General features: G+C 40.6%; 1 protein-coding gene across 1 annotated transcript; it reads right to left on the bottom strand.

Moving 5' to 3' along the window:
• Nucleotides 1-27,451, bottom strand: PITRM1 (pitrilysin metallopeptidase 1). Its single transcript, XM_059487745.1, has 27 exons — nucleotides 27,355-27,451; nucleotides 27,061-27,163; nucleotides 26,124-26,230; nucleotides 25,440-25,591; nucleotides 24,888-25,002; nucleotides 24,673-24,769; nucleotides 24,134-24,294; nucleotides 22,621-22,747; nucleotides 21,845-21,933; nucleotides 21,178-21,306; nucleotides 19,134-19,247; nucleotides 18,635-18,731; nucleotides 14,645-14,779; nucleotides 12,722-12,860; nucleotides 11,192-11,308; nucleotides 9,963-10,095; nucleotides 9,146-9,266; nucleotides 8,335-8,411; nucleotides 7,883-8,048; nucleotides 7,659-7,759; nucleotides 6,587-6,707; nucleotides 5,748-5,819; nucleotides 4,583-4,695; nucleotides 3,989-4,114; nucleotides 2,617-2,762; nucleotides 956-1,058; nucleotides 1-464 (listed from the first exon to the last, which is right to left on the bottom strand). Exons 1-27 carry the CDS (start codon nucleotides 27,390-27,392, stop codon nucleotides 371-373), a joined length of 3,093 nt encoding a protein of 1,030 aa, XP_059343728.1. The 5' UTR covers nucleotides 27,393-27,451; the 3' UTR covers nucleotides 1-370.
• Between the last annotated feature and the right edge of the window lie 125 nt (nucleotides 27,452-27,576).

The following is a 27,576-nucleotide window of genomic DNA, read 5'->3' on the forward strand; positions in this document are numbered from 1 at the left end:
TGTCAGTATGAGAGACAGCTCTTTATAAACCCAACACAAACATAATTTCAAACAAAACACCATTTAAAACTAGAGTTTTACATATACAAAAATATTTCATTTATATAGTATTCGTATGTGATTGGAGGAGTAGGGCTTCAGTAAAAGATTAAGGTCTGTCTTTGCCATGCAGAGCATGTAATTCTTGCTCTCAAATACTGTATGGTTAGAAAATTTTTCACATTGTTATTTTGAGAAGGGGAGCTTCTAACTGGTTTGGTGAACACTGTTAAAAACCAGCAATGAATATTTCAGTTGGACCATAGCACTGCTAAAAGTTACTAAAAACCCCCAATGTTGTAGTGCTTGAACACCCAGAGAAAAGCCAAAGTCATCGTTTGACCCATGAGGGATCTTTGGTGATATCTGCATTTTCTGGGCCAAGTACAGCTTGACCACGAGTGCTCTTCCCAGCTGCAAGGTACCTGGAAATAAAAAAAACCCACATAAACAAGTGACAAACTGCTACATTTGGTTAACCACAGCTCTGCTGTGAAAGTTAAAAATACTCCCATCTCAGGAAGAGTGTCCTTTGCTGCATACAACTTGTGTTGTGCCCACTCATCACAACAGTCTCTCCTTAACCCTCTACTTGGCTGTAGTGGAATTCTTACAGCTACAGTGGAATTCAGAAGTCACACACAAAATGCTACAAGTGGAGTAGAACCAGCTCATATAGTGCACTCATACCTACTCATGCAGTCTACCCAGACAGTTCCTGGGCCTTTCAAAAGTAAATCAAACCCAATCTCCCACAAACTCAGAGTGTAGGAGGGAATTACCTGCTAAACATGCAATAAACAGGATATCATTAACATATCCTTTTCTAGGTTACAGAAGAAAATAGTCAAAGTAGTATGAAAGACCAAGGGAAGAAAATCAGTAACTTAAATATGACAACTGAGCAGAGGCTTACTTGTTTGATACATCAACCAAGTTATCACTGTTGACAGCAAAAAGTTGTTCTCTGTGCGACTGCTTCATTTCATCTGAAATGCCATACAGGAAATGACCCATTCCTAGGGAAAAGAAAACAAAACCACTCACTGCTCTGGTGCACTGGAATCTGTCACAGCCACATGCAGGAATGAGAGCAAACTACAACAGGAATGTGTGCTCAAAAGGAATAGGGACTTCCACTAAACCATCATGCTGAGAGAATATCCAACTGAATCAAGCACAGTAAGTTAAAACCAGGGTGAGGTAGTAACAGTTTCCTATTTAGGAAAAAAGCAATTCTATTTTGGCAAATGATTTAGTTTGTCAGAAATCTGAATGTAACAGTGGTTCAGGAAACTCAAACATAATTCATTCTGAAGAGTGTTGGTTCTAACAACTTTTTAAACAAACTGCATTTCATGAAGCTTCTGTTTTTGGAACTATTTTATTTCCAGTCAGTTGTGATGCATCTGCAATGTGAAGGTTTGCTCACAGTTTTGTACTACACAGAAATCTGCACACAAATGCTTTAATGTTTTGTTGGAGTATTTGCCCACAGCATTTTAATTGCTCCTTGAACAACCAGAGAACTCCAAAATAATCACAGAAAAGCTTTTTGTCAGGCAAATAACCATAGGGAAATAAAGGTAGCTGGAAGGATTTGAGTCAACTTAGTCCAACCTCCTGCCCAAGGCAGGGCTGACTTCCCAGCCAGGTAAGGTTTTCACATCCATCTGCAGTGCCCAGTGACTCAGGAGCATGAAGGGACAGGCATTCCTTGCACCAGTTCCCAGGCCTCTGGAACAGAGCTCTCCTGTTCAGGGCTCTGTTAAGATCTGTGTTCAAATGCCAAAGAATGTTCATCATCCCTCACTGACACCAACACCCAACGTGTGGCACTGCACTCATGTACACCTCACCCATTGCTTTTTAACTGCCCAGACCAAAACCAGATCCTGACAGGTAAAAGCTTAATTTGAAGTCTTCTTGTTTAAAAATTTAGTGCTAATACAAGCACATTTTAAAATAATGCTGATCTTAACCTTGTAATTCCTTTGTGAATGGGAAGGAAATGTGTTTTAACTGGGCAAGTTTTGGACTGAAATTCAGCTACAGAGCAAGGGAGGGAAGTGAGGACAGCAATGCTACATGTCAGTAAAAGATACTACCATTGCATCATGAATGTGCAGATCTGCAGAGAAGCTAAAAACACCCTCCACCCCAGCAGACAGACTTCTGTGCTCTATATTCAGAGAACATATGCACAAAGGGCTAGTGACATTCACAGTCAGTATGCCTGCTTGAGTCAGGAAGGTAATCCCTCAGCTCTTTTTGCATCAGAGGAGCAATATTTCTTTTCATTTGTCTGCATATAATGCTCTCCAAACCTAAAATAATTTCCTCAATCAACCTCCATGTGACACAGAGGACCAATAACACAAAACTTCAGCAGATCCTGAGTGGTTTCTGAAAAGGAGCAACAGGAACCAGTAGATTCATCAAAACTGCCATTATCTCTCATCTTCCAAACATGAATTTTAGCATCTAACACAGTTTAGCAAACTATATTCTTCCCTTTAAACCAAAATTAAAAAGCAAATAAACACTGACAGGCCTGGGAGGATGATGAGAATGTACCTTTGTCTGAAGGAGCTATTGGTGCATCCACAGCAGCAAACACTGCTAGTTTAGCTTCATCAATATCTTGCTGGGTGAATTCTCCAGATTTGGCCCATTCGACTGCTTTTTCAAATGTTTTCAAGGTGGCTAATGAATTTGGGTCTCTTAGAAGAAAAAGAAAACACAAAAATTGATTACTTCAGTCTTAAAAAATGAAAAACCAAAATTCCTTTATTCTCACTTCATTCATAATTTACTATGCATCACACATGGGGAAAAACAAATTATAAACTTCAAGATAAACTTCATAAACAAAAAGAGGTTCTGGGGTTTGGTTTTGCATTTCTTTTCCAGAAGAAAAATATTGTTACAAACCAAGCCGATTCAGAATTTTTGATACAAAGGTACAGAATTTCAGCTGCCTAAAAGTAGTTCCAAGATGTTGCAGAGAGAAGTGGTGTAATAAAAGCAGGTCAGGTAAGCCAGTGCTGTTCACAGTGGGCTCACAAAGCACCACTGCCACTACTGCCCACACCAGGAATATTTATGATATGCCCTATCTTCTCTCAGTTGCTTTTCTTGCCACACCTGTTTTTACTCTCTGTAAAACAGGTGCCACAGGTTAGCTACTACTGGCAAGTTGAGGACTACTGCCAGGACAAGTCCTACCATGCTGAGACTTCACAGAAAGGCCAGACTGCTCAAAGCTCAGTGAGGAACCCTGACCAAGCACTGTGCCAGCCTGCCTCTGGGCTAGGAAAACAGCTGAAGCCAGGACTCCAGCCACACAACACTGCTAGTGGGGATTACCACTGTAATATGTCCAGTTGAAATTTCATCAGAAAGTGCCTTGGTAAGCTAAATGCAGGGTAACTGTTCTGGACTGGCAAAAGAGAAGAATAGAAAAAAAGAGCAAGCAGTTCTAGCTTATCACCAGCAATGCCTTCTGCTGAATCTCTGATGATTTCAGCCACTTGTTTTAAGGAAGTTGCATATTTTCAACTCAGGACCTTAGGGAACACCACCATTCTACTTCATGGCCTCAAATTTAGAGTAATCTTAAATTTCCTTTTTTAAGGCCTCCTTAACCCAGAAATAAACAAGTGCAAGCCAGTTATACATAAATCTGAGATAGTAAACACCTAAGTGCAGAGGTGCAGCAGTGGTTGCTACTAGCAGAGATAAAGTAAGCTTTCCCAAGGATACAAACAAGATAAAGCATGGATGGTTTTATTGGCAATCTAACTTCATCAGCACTGAATCGCTCACTTAATTTCATCCCTTCTATTTCATTTCTTGAAAGACTGCTACAAGAAGGTCACAAATAAGACACAGTGAAATGCAGTCAGTGGTCCCCTCAGCCATCAAGAGGAAAGAAATGCACTGTTACCTGTAGGAGTAGAATGTGAATATTCCATTTTGACTAAGTTTAGCACCTCCACCATAAGCCCCTCCTTTCTCTCTGATTTCTGTATGTAGGAATTTAGCTGTCATGAGCCGTGCGAGAATTCGAAGGCTGAAATGAGAGAAACAGAAGCAGTGAAGATGTGAATTGAGCAACAGTGATAGTCCCAACTGCCTCAAAAGGTCACCCAGATCCCCATCTGCAATGCACTGCTGCTTGTAATCTATGACACTTTCAACAGCAATGCTCACTATTTAATAATAGCTGAATAATGTCACATCACTGTAAGAGGACTCTGAACTTTGTTACATGCATCAGGACTGTCAACTCAGGACATGTCCAAGTAGGTGGGGCTGTTTATTCCAAGGTAGGGGACAGCAGCCCCTCATTACTGAATCCCAGCATTTACAGGACTGCTCTGAGTCCAGCCATGCAGCAGCTGCTTCATAAAGATTTTGTGACAAATGCACTGAAAATGATTGCCTATCAACACTCCATTTTCTGCAGTCAGCTCAACCCTTTCCATTTTGCTTTGTGCTGTGCAGTGCACTGAGAGCTCCCTGATGTTCTGCTCCCCACCTGGCATAGTCTGCAGCCGTGTAGGGAACGGTTCGAATGCATTCCCCGATATAGTTCACTGGGAAGGGAAGGACAAAGTGGGTCTTCATCTGGCATGGCTTGAAAGTAGGATCCTAGGAAGAGAACACATTATTGTCACAGCAGCACAGACAATCCACCCATCTGAGAACTCTCAGTTTTTTGAGAACTAGGAAATTCTGCCAAACATACACACAAATAAATGCTAAAGCTGTCACTTATCCTACCCTGCAACCAGTGACATTTCCCTTGTGCCTGTATCAGCAATCCAGTACAAAGAACGGCCTTGGAAAGCTAAAGGAGAGGGATACCATACATCAGCTACCCATCCTTTGCACTCCTCCCTCAGTTCTGCAGATTCTGAATCACTACCCAGGAGTTTGGATTTAGCCACAGATTTACTTCGACTGAAATGTGTTTGTAACTCTTTACTTGTGTCACACATGTACATGTCACCATATCAAATCCCAACCCATCGATTCTAGACATTGGAAACAGAGCCAGGAACTGTGTACCCACAAAAAAAGTAAGCTATTTATGACAGCAGCTGTAGTATAAACTCCTGCTCAAACATCCCCTGCAACAGACTCGATTCTTCCTTACAACCTCACTTCCAAACTTCCAGCCCCCTTCATGTCTCTGGGCCTTGGCAGAGCTTGCTCCTCTGCCTCTCTGACACATTCACCTGCTTGTATGCACAAGCAGATCCTTACACACCTCCAGTGCCACTATTTCAGAAATCCCCATTCTCTCTTAAATTCAGAAACTCCATTCCCAGACCCTCATACAACTCTGGCTGGGCCAAGCAGAGCAGTGCATTTGCAGCACTGGGCTGAGCCCTCTCTGTCCCTCTCTTCTAAAAGGAGAGTTCAGGGTATGCTTTTCATCCCTGTAGCCAAATACAGATCTTCATTTTCACCTAATTTTCCACTAATGCTCTTCTGTCAGCTGTCATTCACACTAAGAATCATTTAGGGAGGAGACCAAGGAAAGGAAGGGACTAACTGGAAGTGACTGAGTTTGATGGTTAGTTGTGGAACTGAAGGGCATGAATTATGTTTCAGTGCTTCTGTAACAGTTTAAGATGGACCATTACCATCAGTAACAGCCCTGTAATACCAATACCCCTCACCAATAATGTACTTACATTAACTAATTTCCTTGTGATCTGCACACCAGTACCCATTTCACTTCCCACAGGTTTTGCTTCTGAAGATTTCTACAAGAGAGCCAGTTCTCATATTAAAAGATGATTTAACAATTCAGACCAAGACTACTACAAATGCAACCCCTTCCACTCAAATCTCTCTAAGGCAATTATCAAACCATGTCTTCACAAACATAAGCAAGGTACTTGATTTTATATTCTTTATATTTCCTAAACAAATGCCAAATCATTTTCTTCCAAGGGTCATCTGGCATTGAGAGACACCAAGACCCAGATTAAATGAGGCCCATAAATTTACAAACTGTCATTTCACTCATGGGTAAGGAACTGGGAGCTTATTCCAGTTTCATCAGAAATTAAGACAGATCTGCATAGAGACAGAGCAGATCCTTTGTCAACTCCACTGAATCTAGCATATTTTGTGCCAAATGTCCTGAACACCCTGAAAACAAAACAAACTGACATACAAGTGAGGAACTGCACATCATGCCCTATTTGCTTTTGGCCACCATTTCAAGTAAAGCTCAGCTAAAAGTTTTATGCAACAAGGAAAAGAAGAAATTCTTTTTTCACATCCCACACTGAAGCAGTAACCCCAGGGTAAGGCTTAGCAGCTGATCTCCTGCATTTCTATTGTCCACTGTGCTGCAGTGAAGACACTCCATGGCAAAACAGAGCAGCTGATCACAGAGATGTCTGGCAGATTTCTTCAGACATGGACACAACATCTGACTTCAAACTTTTCTGATTGCATAATGGTACTGACATGATCGAGTCAACTGTATCTGATGCCCTAATGACAAATGACATTTTCTCACCTCAATCACATGCGGACGAACAGGTTTTCTCTCTTTTTTACTTCTGGCTATGCCCTTTAGAAATTTCTCTACTTCTTTAGATGCTTCTGGTATCTGCTGAGGTGCTGCATTCACAGAACATCTGTCAAAAATACATATCAAAATTTTAAGTATGGTTTTATGTTTTCAGAGAGTCTTTTATAATTTGTACCACTTTGTGTTTCTAAACATTTTCTATTAAATCATCAGAATGTTAGCTCAGTGATCTCAGGTAATCATTAACAGAGAGAGGGGAAAAATACTCAATCTAGCACCTGATGTGGAAAAAAAAAATTACAATCCAATAGCTGCTCTTTTGCTCATCCTAGACCAAAAGTTGAGCAGTAGCTGTCAAACCCCTTCTGTGCACTAGACAGGACTAGCTCAGTTTTGCAAACAAAAAGGTCTCTGAAGGAAAATAATGCCCTCTGTATCCTCTCTTTACAGGCAGGCCTAATATGGTTTTAAACACTACAGATATTTACATAACTTCATTTATCATTTCATTCTTTAAAAAACAAAATTTTGCAACTTATGTCACTTCAAACAGATCCATTTTGGGAACTAATGCATCTGACATTAAAACTCCTTAATGTGCTCTCTTTACTTTTTCCAATATATGCATAGAGCAAGTTTCAGAATGTCACTCCTTTCCTTCTAGGAGTGAAACAAAAATCCAAACCAAACTATATTCAACTGTTACAAAACAATACAACAGTATTTGTCCAATGGACACCTTGAAAGGAAAAACAAAAGGCACATTTTTGACTGTTTCTGTAAAATCACACAGGTCACTTACAAGCTTTGGGTACAAGTGTTACCTACAAAATTTGCTGCAAGTTTCTCAAACCATTTAAAAACTGAACAAAATGAGCTACCATAGCACCATAGCTCCTGCTCTGTAAGCAAGGGGGATGTAAATTAACATTTCTGTAGTTTTTCCACAGACATCCCATTTTATAAAACGCCAGTACACCATGAGGTGCACTGAGAAAAGCATATTCACAGCCCATGGCCTCTCTTTAACCAAAATTCCCCTTTCTTTTTAGCTCACCTGATGTTGTCACTGTTTAATAAATACTTCTTAATGCGTGGCAGTTTGCGCAGTACTGGTTTAATATCAGGCATTTCTGCTATTCTCTTCATCAACTTCACCTGGGCAGCAAGGGAAGGCAGAAAGACCACAGATTAAATCCACAGGAAGAATTAACACAAACCAGCCTGTAACTCCACAGTCAAGGATTTGGGCCTTGCTGAAGGGCATCATTAACATCTCACCTGATCCATCCCACTGAACATTTCCTGCAGCTCTCCAGAAGGTGTAAGGTTTTTGCTGGCTCTAATAGAGGCATATAAATGCCCACAATCTGGAATGCCATTTGACAGCTCCTGGGCAGTCTTCTTAACCAGCACTCTGAAATGCTCTTCCTCCTCAAATCTTGGGCTGAAAAGGAACACAAACATGTCTCATGCAAAAGGACACCAATGAAATTTATTTTTCATCATCCCAAGTTCAACAAAGTGCATTTAAACTGGTCGTTGTCCATTTAATCCACTATATAGTCATGCTTTTGATGCAATATGTAAATTTAGAAAGACAGAGATAGAATTATGAAAATAAATCCCAGAGTAAGATCTCTAAGAAGAGAAGAATGGTTGGGGGAAGAGTGAAAAAGAGAACCCCAAAACACATGCAAACCCCCAAACAAACAAAACCCAATGTACTGTACTTGTTAAATATTTCACTCCATAAATTCATCATGTCTGGCAGATTTCTATCCAAGCACAGAGATGAAAAGAGCACACCCTGAAGGAAAAAAATAAAACACAAAAAACCCTTCACACAAGACAACCACAGTAATGGCCCAAGAAATTCACAGTAACTTTTCATGGATGTGATACAATGATTCCAACCTAATGCTACACATTGCAAAATCACTCCAATGCAGGCTGTGCTACTGAAATGAGAGCAGCCAGGAAACGTGATCACTCTTCTCACAAAGCAAGCCTGGTAATTCCTCAATTTCTTCTTCTCAACACCAAGCAGCATTTCAGACACAAAATTTTGTGTTTTTTCCCATAAAGTGCAAGTTCTGTTCTGGGCTGCATGTTTCTCCAAAGGAATTCCTTTAATTTAACTCCAGGATCCACACAGAGCAGACCCCCAAAAATCTCAAGAAATATTGCAGAACTGTTATGCCCAACAGACAAATCTAATGATGCTGCCAAGAGTGACATAACACATTAGCAGCAAACTGTGTGTAACACCACACCTTTCTGTTCCCTCCCTCTGCTCCCAAAATATTTTGGAGCAGTCAAAAATATGGTGACAGATGCTAGTGAAGCATTGCCCTAGACACAACACCCACATCAAGCCCTCCCCTTAACACAGAACACTAAGTTACTGTAATTATCTAATTTATATCTTACAAGGACTTTCACTGCACATTATTCTGACCCTTTGCCTGGAAGCCCTGACTGACCCTTAACTACAGAACTGTCACTGCAAGTGTAACATCTGCAAAGTTATGATTAATTTACCTGTTCATAGACATCGAGGTGTGAATCATCTGGAATGATATGTGGGCTGACAGACATACCACCTGTTTTTAGTTCTATTTTCTGGGCTTGTTCCCTGTAATCAAGGGCTCCACATCCCATCCTGTGAAAAACAAAAGAGATTTGTTTCCCTCTTCAATGTATGCCAAAACCAAAATTCATGTAGCATTAATAAATCAGTCTGTTTAGGACAACACTTATTTAGCAACCAAACAATTTAGGGCATCATCAAGAAAACATAATACTTTATGTCTTATAAAAGCTTCCCACCAAGATTTTCCATTAAAGCCTCCTGCTAATTTAAAATGCTGTATTAAAAAGCATGCTTTATGTGCAGGCTTGCTACCAACATCCTTAAGAACTATATTTAATAACATAAGTTATTCTCATCAACAAAAACACATTCCTCCCAGCCCAGGTCACTTGTTCTGCTCTGTGCTCCTCTTTCCCTTGTGATGGGGTCATTCTTTCTGTCCCCATGTGGCAAAATTGCACCAGAAGTCTATTCAAGCAAAAACTTTAAACTCTGCTAGGCTATTTCTCATTTGTAGAAATTTTCCAATCTGTTGAGGGAACACTTGTATTGACACTGGCAAAAAGGCAATGCAGAGACTGGTGGAGAAGGGGAAACAATTTTGCAACACTGGGGAATAAAGAAGACTTTTTTTCTGCAGAAACCAACTTAGCCTTTCCCTTGAATAGTAAGAACAGATGCTGAAATTATTAAAGTCAGTATTAGTATTTTGACAAGCTGTATCACAGCCTTTTCCTTCAGCTTCTAGGAAAGCAAAGCTCTCACCTGGTAATGACATTGCAGAAGAGTGGCACATATGGCTTGAGCTCCTCAGGAAGTGTGTTCAGGCTGGAAACAGCTCGGAAATAAACCACCCCATTGGTTGGCTGAGCACAGTACTGGACAGGAATGTCATCAGCTGGGGATAAAAAAAACAAAAGCAAAGAATAACCAGCAGCTTCCTACTACAAACACACAAAAGTAAAATGAGTTCCTACAAGAACATCCCATTAAGAATAATTTTCTGTTGGTGTTTCAGAGCCACTTCTTGTTTAAATTTTGCACATTATACTGAACACTGGACCAAAGGGGTCTTTCTGTTTCTATCCATAGTAAGGTAATGGACACCTGGACAATTTGAAAAGAGAATTCTTCTAACAGAGGTCATATTTTAGAAATAAAAATCAAGTAAATAGTAACTTATTCCTGAACAAATAAAAAATTTTTTCTTATTTTTGCCATCATCCATTCAAAAAAAATTGAGGAAAGCAGCTTCTTGTACTGTACACTCTTCCTGAACCAGGCCATCAGAATATAAACATTAGAATTTTCCCAAAACCAGGTCATTTTTTGCATCAAAATTAAACAGTCTTGACACTTGTCGATAATTTTTGAAAAAAGTCTCTTAGAAATATACTAAAGAACAGTATTTACCTGCAAAATTTTGACAGAACTGTAACAAAATTCAGAACTACCACTACTATCAGTCCCTGGGGAAACCACTAGCAAAGCAGGGAAAAACTTTCACTGAAGTTATGAGGAATTACAGTAACATTTTTTTCCTGTGGATCCTCTATGTTGTATTCTGTAAAAACCAGGTAGGGAGGGACTGCAGTAAGGAAGGCTTGCTGCCCCAGCTGCCAAGATTCTGCAGCCTGGGTGAGCCTTTGGAAAGTGAGGAGATTGCTCAAGAGCACTGAATGTGCTGGCCAGAGACTGCTCTGAGTGCAGGGCACGGTGGGAGCATGCCTGCAGCAGGGAGGTGCCAGCAGGAGCCCCTGCCAGCCCTGGGAAGGCAGGAGGCTGCTCCATGTCCATGCTGCCCCTCAGAGGGGATGGCTCTGTGGATCCACTGCCATGTCTGCCAGAGGTGCTGGGCTGGAGTGGAGAAAAAGAGCACAACTATGGGCCACAAAGCCAGTCCATGTGCTGGGCAAGGGGCCACAGCTGGCCAGCAGCCAGGGAACAACCCAGCAGTGCTGCTCTTTGGGACATGAGGCAGTGGGGACACCAACCTGTGAGTGCTGTCTCCAGCACAGTGAAGGGGATTTTGGGCTCAATGTCAGACACTTTTAAAGCTGGGAGACAAGAGGTATCCTGAGGTTTGCTTTGAAGGGCAATTAATTCCAGACCTAGTAAGAAGAGAATAGCAAATTGTTATTTTCAGCTTGTAGTGAAAGTGCTGTCAAGACCTAAAACCTACTGAGATGATGCAGACCAGAAAAACTCAAGAGTCAAGTCTGGAGTCTTCTAAGGGCAATTTTGCAAATATTTTCCTTAAGCAAATTCTGCAGATTATCATGTAACAACAGCAAAGAAAACACTCTTGTTAGATTCTCTTTCCAACTCCCTCTTCACAACCTGTTTACAGTAACATGCAATTTCATCTTTAAGCTGACACCTGCCAGTCTGTCCTGTCACTCAGCAAGCATCGACCCAGACCTGGCAGATAAGGAGCTTCTTTCTAACCCAATCTGTTCCAGTTCTTACTCAAGTGCTCTGTCAGAACACTGATGCAGCTAAATTGTTGTGATTACTTTCACATTTCAGACTTCCAGACACTAGCTGGTCACCTCTGAGTACTCTCCAATTTATCTCTGTAAGTAGAAAGCCTCCTCTGATTTCATGCTCCCCTATCTCCTGTCACATACCAAAGCTTCAGAAGATTAATGCCACAGTTTTGAAGGATTTCTGTGACTAGACACTGCTTTAACAAAATTAAATGACTGCCCACAGTTTTCAAGCATAAGTTATTCTTCAGAATAAGTTAAACCCAGCATTACTTTTATAGTTGGTTTTTTAACCAGAAAATATAAGAAATATAATTACAAAATATAAGTTTTACAGGATCATGGAGCAGACTTCATGCTCATAAATAAACAGCTTCAAGGTACATGGTATGTAACTATCTGAAGAGAGGGTGCCAAGAGGATGGAGCCAGGCTGCACTTGGTGGTGCTGAGCAAAAGGACAGGAGGCAACAGGCACAAACTGATGCACAAAGAAGTTCTAATTGAACATTAGAAAGAACTTCTTTACTGTGCAGTGACCAAGCACAGAACAGATTGCCCACAGAGGGTGTGGAGTCTCCCTCACTGGAGATATTCCAGAACCCCTGGATGCAATGCTGTGCCACATGCTCTAGGATGTCCCTGCCTGAGCAGGGAGGTTGGCCCAGATGACCAACTGTGGTCCCTTCCAACCTGGCCCATTCTGGGATTCTGGGAATTCATCTTCCACTCAGTGCAGGTTAACATGGGAAAGAATAAACAGATTGGTATTTTAAAGCAATTTCCTTCCTTCTGCCCTAATGAAGACATTGATCATTCTATTTTTGATTGTTAAAACAAATGAAATATACCAGCCATACACGGTAATGTAAGCACTGCCCTGCACAGCCCTGTAACACATACACACAAATTTGCAATGAAAAAACCCCATCCCTTTCAGAGCAAATGCTGCAGAATGCCTGAAAAGTTAAAATATTCTACAGAATAACAGCTAAAAAACTGCTATACGAATAAAAATGTGAAAAAGCAAGTTAACCTTTTTCAAAGATTTGTGTTTTTTCTTCTTCAGAAAGCGCATTGACCTTTTTTTCCAGCTTTTCTGCTTCCATTTTAGCTTGTTTATCATGGTAGTCTTCCTCTGGACTCATTGACAGAGTCAGTTTGTGTGGATTATCCTGCAGAAATAAACCCCAAAACAAAGCATTAATTCTGAGGGCAACTTCCTTGCCTCAGCTTATTGCTCCATCAGCAGCAGATAAACAGCCTGTGCATCATTTGGCTTGTACGTTATCAAAAGCATCACAACCACACAGACTGAGCCCTTGGTTTCATACAGACAAGCTGCTGTGGGGAAGAGGCTGCTCACCACTAGAACAAGCACGAACAGCCTTCTGCTAAGTTTCACTCTGGAGTCAGAATCCCTCAGCAGCACACAGTACTCATTAGTTTAATTAAATCCATGTTAAACAACTGTACATAACTCTACATGCTGTAAGTTTTATCTGGAGGCTGTAAGATGGGGAAATTCTGTTAAATGCAGGAGGGTTTGAATAAACACCTCTTCCAACCTGCCCAAGCTTGAGTGCACAGAGATCCCAAGTGATGTAGGATGTGCAAGCCTTATCCTGCTCAGAAATGCTTTACACATCACTCTCACTGCCACAGAACTGCAGGCATTACGCAAGGGCCATAACTGCTGCTGAATTCTTCTTTGTTTACACCAGACCACGGAATTTTAATATCAAAATTACTCGAGCAGCTTCCATTTTCCATAATAGGAAAGCAAGGCCAACCAAAAGACAGTGACCTCAAAAAATGTCCATTTCAATGTAGGAGTCAAACAGCAACATCTGGCACTGACAAGCACCAATAATTTGGGACAATGTAATCAGATTCTGTTTTATGAGTTTATCTCCCCCATGCCTGTGTGCAAAGACTCCAGAAACCTGACTACAGAGTTAAGGAGAGAAATGTGAGATTAACCAGCCATAGTAAAATGGACAGGATTAACAGCATTCTCCCCCTTGCTCTCTGCCTGCCTGCTTTAGTAATTTCCCAGCACGAGGTATAACAATACATAACTTTATTATGTAAGAACATCCAACTATTTTCATCATTTCCTACTGAAATGTGCCTTTGCCTCAGCCCCTTCAACAGAACCGTACAGTAAAGGACATCCACAAAAACACCTGTATTTCTTCCCTATAGAAGCCAAAACTTTAACAGCTCCCTACTACCTCCAGACACTAATTAATATTCTTAGAAAAACTGATTTCAACTGATGCTACTGACTTTTGGCTTTTTTTGGAGTATATTAGAATCTGGTTTTATTCCAATCACGATAACAGTTACTTTTAATAAATCTGCCTTTCAAAACAAACAAGCTGACTAAGGAAAAAAAAACCAAACAAAAACGTATCAAGAAAAGCAAACAAACAAAACAAAGCCAACAAAACAAACAAACCCCACAAAAAACCCACACCACTTCTGCATTGCTATCCCTGATTTGGTTTTGTTTTTTTTTTTTTTTTTTCTGGAATTATCTAATACAGGGCTCCAGAACTATTCAGCATTATAATGCCTTTGCAAGGCAAATGAGATACACCTTGCTATGACAATACTAAGGAACACACTAGGTCCAAAATTCTCTGTTCACATCTGAACTTCTAATCAGAAAAAAGAGAACTTCTACAGGAATCACAGTTTGGTAAAACTTTAGCATTTTATCAGTGTTCTAATAACTGTGGTTCCAAATGACCGGCGAGGTAATTTTTTTCCCCTTTGAAATTGTGGAAACTTAAACCATTAAAATTAAGATGTTTCATTTGAATATATTGCTGCTCAAGTCACACCTAGAAACAGGCAACACGGTGATAAAAAATTAGTCTTCAGTTTAACTTCAAAAACAAAATTGTGTTTTAAAAATTAATACAAGATAACTTTCTGTACGTTTGTCTACCTTGAAGTATGTTTTAACTTTTTCCTGAAGAAACCTGGGATTTTCTTTAAGACACTGCTTGAACTGAGACACTTTATCTGCAATCTTCAGAAGCTCCACTGGATCCCCATCTTGATTCCAGCATGAGGCTATGAACTGAATGGGAAAGAATAATTAGGTAAGCAGGACAATCCATCTGCATTTCTCTAACTGACAGCATCAGTGTTCCAAAACCACCTTAACACTTCTACTTGAATAGCAGACAGAGTGAGTAATCCTAACATAGCTGCAGGGGGAAAAACATTGTTCAGATAAAAGTTCTATCCCCTGTTCTCTCCATTCTTGCCTCTAATTTCACCATACCAAACCACCATTTTTTAAAATTATTACCCTTTTTTTTGCATAGCTGTGCACATTTGGAAATATACTGTAATATTATTTAGTCCTCCACATTAAAATTAGTTTTTCAGCTCAAGAAAGAAGGAAAAGAGAAACAGGTGGTAGAGACAAAGTAGTACATGCATACTACAGTTTTGTATCAGCTAGATGAAATGATTTATAGGAAGGTGACTCAAATATGTAAGGTATGGAAATTAGATGAGACTTTGGAGAAAGAAAATACTAAACAATCAGACATATCCCCAGGATATTACTTTTATTTTCTAATTTGAGTTTGCTTAAGTTGCTATTGAAAGTTCTCCAAAACAACACAAGTGCAAGATACCAAAAAGTTTCTCCATTTCTACTCTGTGTGAATGGGGAAAAACCAAAAACAAGACAAAGTATAAAATCCCTGTCAAATTCACCTACACATTTCTCATCTCTTACTTACATGCAGGTTCATAAGCCTTCACCATTTTAAAATAATAACTATTTTCATCTATTCTGTGGAAATTCCCTAATATGATACAAAGCAGAGTATTATTTTTGAACATGCTTGAGCTAATTCTCCTGGAATAGAAGCAGTCACTCCTTATTTGAGGTCGCTGTGGGGTTATTACAACAGTTCAGTCCTGGTTCTCAGCAGGCAGCCTGAAAGTCTACCCATGTATCTGAGAGCATTGTCCAAGCAGTTTTTGAGCACTGACAGGATTGGGGACATGACCACATCTTCAGTGTCATGGTTCATCCCTGGCAGCTCAGCTCCACACAGCCACTCACTCGGCCCCTCACAGCAGGACATGAAGGGAGGATCAGAAGGGTGAAAGTGAAGGAACTCGTGCTGAAATAAATGCAGTTTAACAGGTAAAGCAAAAGCTGTGTGACAGCAGAGCAAGCCAAGGAATTCATTCCCTGCTTTCCAGGGGCAGGCAGATGTTCACCATGCCCAGCACAGCAGGGCTCCATCACATCTACTGCTGGCTTGGGAAGACAAACACAATCACTCCAAACATCCCCTCCTCTCTTCTTCCCTCAGCTCTTAGTGCTGAGCAAGGTGTGGGACAACCCTTGGGTCATTTGGGGTTGGCTGTCCCCTGGTGTCCCCTCCCAGCTCCTTGCCCATCACCAGTCTCCTGGCTGGTGGGGTGAGGGGGACAAGCAGAGCAGGCCCTGACACTGTGCCAACAGTGAGCAATAATGAAAACACCTCTGTGTTAGCAGCACAAACCCAGAACACAGCCCCCTCCAGCCACTGGGAGGAGATTTAACTCTATCGCAGCCACCTGGGAGAGCTTGTTCCAATGTCTGACCACGCTCTTGTGAACAGCTTTTTCCTAATATCAAAACTGATGCCACTTATCTTGACTTTAACAGGGACTTTCAAAGTCCCACGCAAAATCCTCCATTGTTAGATTGGAAAGATATGGATTTGATGGGTGGACTATGGGATGGATAAGGAATTGGCTGGATGGTGACATGCAAGCAGTTGCACTCCAATGGCCAGCATCCAAAGGGAGATCAGTGACAAGCACTGCCTGTCCCTCAGGGCTCTGGACTACTTTTATTTATTACACAGCCAGTGGCACTGAGGGCACTCACAGCAGGTTTGCAGATGACACCAAGCTGAGAGGTGTGGTGGACACTGGAGGGAAGGGATGCCATCCAGGGGAACTTGAGGAGTGCACCTACATGAACCTCACGAAGTTCAAACAAGGCCAAGTGCAAGGTCCTGCACTGGGGCTGGGCAATGATCAATAATCAGTACAAGTTTAGTGATTTAAGGTTTGAAAGCAGACCTGTAGAGAAGGGCTGGGGGATACTGGTGGGTGAGAAATTGGAAATGGGCCCACAATGAGTGTTCCCAGCCCAGAGAGCCAATTGTATCCTGGCATGCACCAGAAGAATCAGGGCCAGCAGGGTGAGGGAGGTGATGCTGCCCCTCTACCCCACTGCCATTAGAGCCCACCTGAGGAACTACATCCAGCTCTGGGGCCTGCAGTGCAAGACAGACATTCACCTGTCAGAGGAGGACCACAAAAATTTTCAAAGTGCTGGAACACCTCTCCTACAAAGACAGGCTGAGAGACTTGAGGGTGTTCAGCCTGGAGAGGGAAAGGGCTTTGGAGAAACCTTACTGTGGACTTTCAGTATATGAAGGGGGCTTATAAAAAGACTTTTTACACATCCTGTACAGACATGACAAGCAGCAAAGGTTTTAAACTGAAAGGTGGAAGATTTAGATTGGACATAAAGAAATTTTTTACTATGAGGGTGGTGAGACAGTAGAACAGGCTGCTGACAGAAGCTGTGGGTGCTCCATTCCCTGGAAGTGTTTGAGGACATGTCAAAAGTGCTCTGAGTAACTGGATTTGGTGAATGATGGCCCTGGTTATGGCAGGGAGGTTGGACCTGGATGATCTTCAAAGGTCCCTTCCAAAGCAAACCATTCTATGATATCTATGACCACTCATAACTAGGTCCCTGTAACTAGTCCCTCTTCAAAGCCAACTTCTAAAACATGACTTTAGGGAAACAAACAAACATAACTCTGCTCTATGGGAGTATTAGCACTAAATGCTGCAAGACTGGTCTTTCAAAGCAAGAAATATTCAAGAGCTTTCTTTTCTACAATGAAGGTGTAGCAGTTGAATTGATTTCAAGACTTAAAAATGTTGAGGGATTAAGTTACCTGCACAAATATTTCATGAGATAGAATGACTCACAACATCTGAAGACATGCCAGAAAGTACTGACTATTAAAGTCAGGCATATTTTGCCAGATTTACCATGAAACATGACAGGCACTTAAATATTCACAATTTGCCTATTTGGCTGTATGGCAATCTGATTTGAAACAGCTTTTGTTTGTGCTCACCCACTTAGAAATCTCCTGTTAATTCAGGGTTCTGCTTCTTTGCCTAACTGTATATATCTAGGAATGAAACCCTGCTGAAGCAAAGAATATACATCACCTGAGAGACACAAAGCAAAAGAGCCACTGAGGAGCTCAAGTTGCTGCAGAGCAGAAAGGAACAGAGGAGATTAAAGAATGAGTGGCTGAAGGAGACCCTGATTTCCACAGTGACTGCAAATGCTGCCCCTCACTCATTCCCAATAAAAGATGACTTGCAGACTCCTTCAAGACACAACATTCTGCTGCAGAATGGATTTTCTGTAACAATTTGGTATTAAAATTTGAGGCCAAGAATTGCTTTACTGTACATTTTCCCTCGTGAATCTAGAAATGAACTAGCAGCAGTACAATCCTGCAGTCCATAGAAAAATACAGTCCTTCTATTTGGCTTTTAGAAAACACACAGGCATCTAGCCAAAACACACAGTTCCCAGAGCCAGTATGATATGCCCCTCACAGAATAACCAGTGCTACTGCAATCAAAGCTGCTATTCAGGCAAAGACAACAGGCTCCCTGCCTGATTAACTCATACACTGGGAAGTCCACAGACAGTCTGACAGCTACTGAAAAGAAAGATGTACACAATATGACAAAGGAAGAGCCCTTAAGTGGAAAGTTTTACATATCAGGAGCTGACAAAATGAACCTGTAATTTACAAAGACATAGGTGTTAGATTTTTTTGTAACTATTCTTAAAGTATACACACAGACTTACAGACGTCAGGGCAAGTCCAAAACTCGTGGACTGATGCTTCAACTGTATTTCAATTTTGTGAAGTAGAGCTTCAATCCTATCTTCCTCAAATCCTTCCCTTTGGGAAGAAGTGATAAGAGAAGGAAATCATATCCATTAACACTGATCACTTTAAGTGAAGTTATGAAAATGAATTATTAGATCAATAAAGGAAGCACTACAACAATGTCTTTCACACTGAATTATTGATATGAAATAATGCAATCATGTTGTATCATTCAGAGAAACTGAACTAACATCATTAAACTCCTGAAGGTTACACTGATGAGAACAAACTACAATAAAGGAAGTAGCAGACACAAGTGGTAAGAGTACTGATCAATATTACTTCTGCTTTGGGGCCTTTATTGCAATATAACTCAATTTTTAAGGCATGTTATTATATACAAGTCTGTGTTATTACATGCCTACATATTATTATATTAACTAAGAGTATTCTGAAAAATTTAGCATTACTCACACAATAACTTCATCGATTGTTCTGTCAATGATCTGTTTCACAGTATCAATGTCTCTTTCAGCAATACCCTGTAGACCCACACTGAAATAAGCTTCCCTTGTTGAGCCATTAAACCTAGAGTAAAACATAACCAACTCAGTGGGAAGTACTAGACATTAAAGCATTAAAGCTGCCAGGAGAGGCAAGAGAAGGGAAAAAACACCTATTGTTTCAACATATACAAACAAACAAGATTTAAAAGCTAGACAGAAAGTAAAATAATTACCAAAGAGGCAAGAAATGGAACTTAAAAGCATTTTTGTCTAATTTCAGTAGTAACAGCCACTTAAGAAAACCCACAGTATACAGTTTTGGAGAAGAAAAACTGCTACAGAAGTAAAGCTGGTATTTTCTGTTCATCTTCCCATTCATCTGTAATTTCTTTCAGGTACAGAAGTCTTTTTAAGGTGGAAATTTTTGCTGTGTGTAACACCAAACACATACATTTTACTTAATCAGGTGAGTGGAACAGTACTTCTGAAGCAGTATTTGTAAAGTAAGTGGTTAAGGTGAAGCTTTCCATGTTTACTGCAATTGTTATCAACTGTATTAAAAAAACTTATAACAGTAAAGACAATTCTATCCAAGGTGTCAGGCAGGGTTAACCACAAAGCTCATCTTTACAGGGACAAAATGGCACTTGCAGAAATACAGAACACCTAGCAGTTCAAAGCCAACAAACAAAAAGCAATAGGTGCTCATGCACTAGTAAAACCACTATTACATGTCTAAAAAAAACAGCAGGAATTCAGTGACAGGCTCAGGCCCTGGATTCTGCAATACTCATCTCTGGGCTCAAACTTATGCCTGTAGATTCATCACCACAGTCACTAAGACAAATTAAAGCCAGCTCACAGAACAGTTAAACTCTACATCAATCCAGTCAAACTGGAAAAGAACCAGCTGACAAAAAATACAACATAATCCCTACTTCAGTGTCTAAAGAAGGATTTCTACTGCTATGGAATATTAAGATGTCTACATGGCACTGGCATGCATCACACAGGACTTGCACAAAGCCAACTACTTCATGTAGAGACAGATCAAGCCAGGCAAAGTAAGACACTAAAATTATGGGCGAGCATAATAAGGTTTTCCATTCAAAACACCTGAGAGAGCCACTGAACAAAAAGGCATGAGTTTTGTCATCCCAAGTCTAAAAATCAGGCAGATGAATCATGCCTGGGAAGCACTTCCTTCTTTGTGCTGACAAAAAAGGCAAAATGTGATGAGCAGCTGAGCCCAAGTTCAGTGCAGATAATGCACCCACCCTCAGCCTGCAGCGTGCTCAGGAGATGGGCTGGGAGCTGCAGCTGGAAGCAAGGACTGGGAGCTCCAGCTGGAGCAAGTGTCAGCTGAAATGCCCTTTTGTAGTGACCCTGAGATTAGCTGAGTTGGTTAGAGCATTGTGCTAGTAAGACTTGCAGGTTCAATCCCTGTATGGGGCCATTTACTTAAGAGTTAGACTTAGTGATCCTTCCAACTAACAATATTCTGTGCAACATTCTTTACTGAGGTGATGGCAAGTTAATAGCACCTGATTGCACAAAGGCACATTTGTGACAAGCCTAACTACTACTAAACCACAGAATAAATACAATTAAAGCCATGTGGTTACAGAGAATAGCTCACAAACACTTCAGAGTAATACTGAAATGTCCAGGATCAAACACCCAGGTAAATTAAGGCACTGAAGGTATTCCGTATTTTATCCATATTTTATCCTATCTATCCAATTTTTTTTGGTTCATAAGCTGTAAACAATACAACTTTGATTAAACCAACTTAGCTTCTAAGTACTTTGATGAGACAAAAGTTAATCTGAGAATACTTCACAGTTCATTGTAAGAGGAGAAATTCTTACAATGTTTTAATATTAAAATAAGATTACTCTATTACTCTGGTGTAAATTGCTAGTATAAGAGATGAGTTCTTCCAACTTAGAAGTGCTTTTTAGTTTTTCTAACATTGCTTATAGAGATGAAATGTGAATTGCAACACTTACCCAACATCAGGAGAAAAATCTGTACCAACACCAGACTCAATTAAGGCTTTGTAAAAAGGAGAATTAGGCCCATCAACCAACAGTGAAGACAACAGGCTTAGGGTGAACGTTTCAAAAGTGTCTGTAATACTGAAGAAAAACAGTTAGTTCTTAGTTAGTTCTTAAAAACCATATGTGACATTCAGTATCACTGAGTCCATTTCAAAAGAACCAGAAAACAAAGGTAGAGGGAGCAAGGGATAAATAACAGCTGTGAAGCCCACATCAGACCTTAGGGAAATAGGAAGGCTTCACATCTTTCACTTGTTATAACTACCAGGACAGCAATTTAAATTGGGCTGCAAGGGGAGATAAGTTAGCAGCAGGGTCATACAGAAGAGCTGGCACATGGCAGGAAACTGAAAGGAAGACAATGTTTTCAAATGTCTCATCCACTGAACAGTTCTGTAAAGTAACACCTGATTTGTCTTGTGTCTATCCACTAAAGCAAATTATTCAGCAATTAAACTCTTATTTACTAAAGCAGGACTGAGCTATTTTCCCGTGGCATTATTTTCTTTAGAGACGACATTTATCAAGAGGGACTGGGGACAAGAAACATGCGTGCACCTTGCTTTAAGATCTAAAATGAACCTTTTATTCAGAATTTCCTTTTGATAATACTTACTCTGTCAACAAGTAGCTGACACTGACAGTGGTCTGCTTGGAAGGATCAGCAGCAAAGGAGTCTAAGCCACATGTTACCCTGTGTTCTCTCTATAAAGTACAATAAATGATACACAATAAACTCACAGCAGAAGTTACAAACAAAATGTAACTTGCACCTTCATAGCACCATCTTTCCAATTATTTAAAATAATTTCACAGATGCTCAAGAATAAATTCAAGATCCATGAGCAAACACACAAACACACAGTATCTTGAAAAATTAGTGCAAGCTCAATGTTTAAAAGTGGACCATATAGGACAGGTTGAAGAAAGTCTGGCCATAAGTAATATTCTGAGCTACTTTTGAAAGGAATGTTTACATTTCTGGACAAGCCAGGGAGGAAAATGAGGAGAGGGGAAAAAGAAAACATGAAAATTATTTTTGACACCAATGTTTGGAAGGTTAGATACCATTAGAAAGCATATTTCCTGACACTAAGAACCAGTATTTCTTTCATTAGTCCTAAATTCTTTCCATTAATAAGTGCTTCAGTGTTTCAAATGACAAGGGACTTCAAAATTGGAAATAAGAAAAACAAAAAACTGCAGGCAATCATTACAGTACTGAAACTCAAAAGTAACTGCAGTCTGTCCCCCATGTAACCAAAAATAAAAATACTTCAGCTCATTTACACAATTCTAAACAAATTAGTAACTCCAGCAGGTTAGGGTAAAATATTAACCCAGGAGGTTTTTGGGTTTAGTGTTTTTTGGTTGTTTGTTGGTTTTACTTACAGGCTTATCCCAGAGTTTCTGTTTTGGGATGTCAGTATTTGATTCAATTCTTTCAAATTTTGCCAATGCTTCCTCATGTATTTGCTTCAGATGTTGCTCCAGAGGAAAATTACCATAAGTGAAAAATCTGCATTTCAAAAAAAATATTGGGATTATGTAGTTGACTTAATATGAAATTTGCAGTAGCTACCTATATTATACTCTGAATTTCATGTGCTTTCCAGTAATTCTGTTACATCTGGAGTGGAAAATAGTTTGGTGGGTCTTCAACCTATGCAACATATATAAAACTCACAATCTCTTGATAAAAATCCACATTTCTCAGTTTGTGGACCACAAAACACCTTATTATTTTCATTATGTTCAGGTATATTATGTTCAAATTTGTTCAGTTGCAGGAATATACAACATTTGAGAAAAAAAAAATTAGTAATTGAAGCCAGAAACCTAGTGTCCCTAAGTTTCAGAAGACAAAATTCTTATGGTCGTCACACTTTAAGTATACAATACAATGATCCATGTCCTAGGTTTTGTCAGTCTATAAAACATGGCTGGACTCCATGGGTCACTCCAGCAAACACACCCACAGCTGAAAGACTTCCTCTGGACCAAATATGAGCACAAGGTTTGCCACAGGTAAATCTCATCCCCTGACTAAAATCTCAATGCCAGTACAGCAGAATACTTAGGATGATGAGAAAAATCAACAGATTGTAAAGTCACTGTCATGACACAAGCTGATGTTCCACAAGTGTGTTCCACAATCAGAGTAACAGATTGGCCACAAAATTTGTACAGGAGAAAGAATTATTTCCTTGCATGTAACTTTCAAATTGACTTCCAGTTAAAACACCTTATTAATACCAACCAAATCAGTACCTGAATCAAACAATTATCCGTTATTTAGAACTCAATACAATGATGCAGGAGGAAATGAAATCATTCTTTTTTAACTTCTAACTCAATCTGTTACTTCAAAGAGGACAGGAACCCTTAAATTAATCTCTGTTACTTGTATCTTAATCCCCTAATATATATATATATATATATACACACACATATATACATATATATATATACATATATATACACACACACACATATATATATACATATACACATATATACATATACACACATATACATATACACACACAAATATATATATTATTATACTAATATATAATAAGCTAAGTGCTTATTAGTATGCTCCCTTCCCCCCAGCTCATATGAGTTCAGGTCAATTGATCCCCAAATCACATCTGCATGATCAGGCAAACAGACACACCTGAGAAAATCAGCCACTTTTGCCTCCTGCTTTCAACTCACTCTTCACTGCTCTTTCTAGAAAAAATTCCTTGCCTCCATGCAGTTCCAACTGCTGAAGGGCACAGGTTATCTTTGTTGCTGGCCATGTGGATAAGAACACTGTGCTTCTGGTTTTCTCCTCACAAAAGTACAAAGAAAGCACTAACCCAGTAACCTAGCAAGTTAAATCATCAATTTCACATACCTGGAATTGCTTGGATGATAATGTGTGGCATGGAACTGCTTAAGCTGCTCCCATGTAAGGTCAGGAATACATAATGGATCTCCACCAGAAATTACACCATAAGTGTGATCAGGAAGGATTTTGTTCTGCAGGTGCTGTGCAAATATTCTCTCATTATCTGTCTTAATAGGAAAACACCACATTTTGAAAGCCATCAAAACACATTTAAAAGAGAAAAGGTGCTCAATAATAAGACCTCAGAGCTCTAACTTTCACAACCTCCTCACATGCAGTCCCATGTACTCTAACAAAATGAGTTATGGTTCCATACTAATATAAGAGTATTTTACATTAAAATCCATTAACAAAGTGCCTTTCTATATGTAAACAAACTTTTGACAGGCTAACCTCAAAAACTAAAATCTATGCAACAATGTTGACTTAACTAAGGATTTAAATTTTCAAAGGGAGGAATGGGAATCTCTGGTGCAATAATGCCATTGATACAGAAACTACTTCACCATCTGAAAGAACTGAAACCAAACATCCACAAAACTTACAAATGCCCCTTTCATTTCATTAAAAACAACTCCTTTGAAGACTAGAGGTGTCTGAGGATCAGCTGGGTTCTCATGTTCTAACCTCCAACCTTCTTGCCTGAAAAATGAACAACAGAAAATGTTGAGAGTTTGAAGGTTTTGCTGATTTGAAGGCAGGGGGAAGCTTTTTCTTTTTTTTTTAATTTAAGGTTTGCATGCATCTCAAACTGTCTTACCAGAAATCTAGCTGACGTAGACATGGAAAGAAAGCTGCATCCAGGTACACCGACAGGAGGTTCTGAAAGTCCTTGGGATTTTGTGTTGAAAATGGATAGAGTGTGTAATCACTAGCTGCATAGAAATAAACACAAAAATCATCAGAACTTTTGAAAGTCTAAGACATGTTTTGCCATTGTTGATTTTTAATTTCTCATCCATTTAAATGTCTGGAAAAGAAGAAATGTACTAAATGAACAGTATTTTTGCTGAGGAATACACATATTTAACACTGCAGCTATTTTACCACGAAAACTTTGCTTTAGCCATATATCCATATAAATAATTAAATGTATTTCTGGATACTATAAAGCTCCAGCTCTGCTGGGATTTTGTAATGGACAAATGAACGAGACTTATTTTGCTGTCTTGCCTTGTTAGCTTTCTAATATCTCAGAACACTCACACCCAATAATAATGGCTCTCCAAAGCCAAATTAGGGAGAGCCAACAGACAGCTCTACTGCAATAAAATCTCATGCACTTTAAGTGGCTTTATTTCTTTTGACTTACCTGTGAATGCATTCATGAAAGTGGACAGTGACCTGTTTAACATTTTAAAGAAGGGGTCTCTGCAGGGATACTTTTGGGAGCCACAGAGCACCGTGTGCTCCAGAATATGAGGGACGCCGGTGCTGTCCATGGGAGTGGTTCGGAACTGGATACTGCAAGAGAGCAGGGAGAGGGATGCAGTCACTGGGAGGAAAATGCCCCCACTCCTGCCTGCACCTGTGATTTATGGCAGCATCATCACTGTAACAGCTAGCACGGCACACATCAGATACAGAGTTTGACTCTTCACATTCTTGAGTGCTCAGCCATCTCTTTCAGAGTACAGCCTCTACGCTTCTATTTCTGGAGTTAGTACAGAAGTTTTCAGCACAAGAGTAAACACATTTATTTTTATCCAAAAGGCTCAAATAAAACAACTTCATGGAAGGTTGCATAATCTCTGTCTCTGAAAGTTTTCAAGGCAGGAACTGGACCTGAATTTAACATTGATCCTGTTTTGAGCAGGATCTGAACAACAGACTTCATGATATCTGTTCCAACCTGAAAAATTCTAAGAAGCCCTACAAAGGAAGGGCTGTCCTCCCTGTTATCACAGAATAATCCAGCCATGATGCCAGATTACAGTTGAAAAAAACACAAGGTGATGTGGAGATTGAATGTGTAATACCTATATTAATGTCTTACCTGAACAGATTATTGGAGTCCTCCCGAGCCACATGTAAGTACCTGGCTCCTGTCCCATCGTGACTAAGCTTCACTGCAGTCAGGAACAGCTCAGGAACAGCTGTCACCTGCATTGGAAGAAAACATCTGTATTGCAGTGTGACTTCAACTAGGTCAAATAAATCATTCATGATATAGGAATTACAGTTTGTTGGTCTTATACATAATACTGGCTCACATAGTATGAAAAAATTTTTGCTCCTATGGTTTGAGGGGAAAAAATAATTACGCAAACAGAAAATAAAATTTAAATGAAATTTTTAACCCAATGAAAGTATACTACCATTGAGGAACCATACTCTTGTGGTATAGATAAAAAGTCAATCCAAACTACAAAAAGCAAAGGCATATATTCAACTGTCAGTGGCTAGGGAAGATACAGAAAAAGCAAGGACCCTGTTGTATCACTAGCTCTGTCACTAGCCATCACTTCTCACAAATAACCTTTACTCTCCACTCCTGCTTTTTCCCTTTGAAAAAGTAGAAATAAATTCAACATATTTCCATGGCAGCTTTCCAACACAGGTATTAAAAGCATCTCAGGAAATAACGTTATTACTTGAATACACTTATCAAAACACATTCACACAGTGAAGTCCTGTTACCTGTCAGGACTTTCAGAGGGCCACACCGACTGGTCACATCTGCAGCAGACACATCTGCAGCTCGTAGAGTGCAGTATTTTCTCTAGAATTAGCTCCCTATAAGAATATGTATTAATGGCACCTAAAGTATTTGTCGGCAGAGAAGTAACGACAAGGAATTCCTGAATCATTTTTACGACTGACCACCCAAAGCAAGTATTTAACGCGCAGACGCCGGGCCTCACCCAGTGCCTTGTAAGCCCGGGGAAGTTTATGTACACAAACAGAGCAACGCCGGCGGCGGCGGCGCTCACCTGCTTCACGGTGAAGCCGTGGATCTGCTCTCCCACCCGGTACTGCAGCGCTCTCTCGTTCGCGGCAATGCTCTTCCACCTCCACGCCCTGCGGCTCAGCGACCTGAAATGACAAAAAATTCCCTGTGAACAAACGCGCTCCGGCCGGCGGTGCGGCAGCCGCGACCGACACCGGCCCCGGGGAGCAGGGCCCTGTGCCGGGGCAGGGGCTCGGAGCTCCGCAGCCCCTCGGCCGAGCGCCAGGGACCGGGGCCGCGCAGGGCGAAGGTCCCCGCCCGCTCCATGCTCGCTCACCGGCCGCGGCCCAGCAGCCCCCGGTAGCGGCTCCACATGGCTGCGCGGGGCCGGCGGGCCGGGCCAGGCCGCACAGCGGAGCACAGCACAGCGCGAACCGGCGCAGGCGCCGCCGCCCCGCCCGCATTGGAGGCGGCCCCGCGGCTCCGCCCCGCGCCCGGCCCGAGCGGCGGGGCCTGCCCGGCCGTGTTTGTCCGTGCTGCGCTTGCCGCTCTGGGGACG

The sequence above is a fragment of the Ammospiza nelsoni genome, chromosome 1 (genome assembly GCF_027579445.1).
Source record: "Ammospiza nelsoni isolate bAmmNel1 chromosome 1, bAmmNel1.pri, whole genome shotgun sequence".
NCBI lineage: Eukaryota > Metazoa > Chordata > Aves > Passeriformes > Passerellidae > Ammospiza > Ammospiza nelsoni.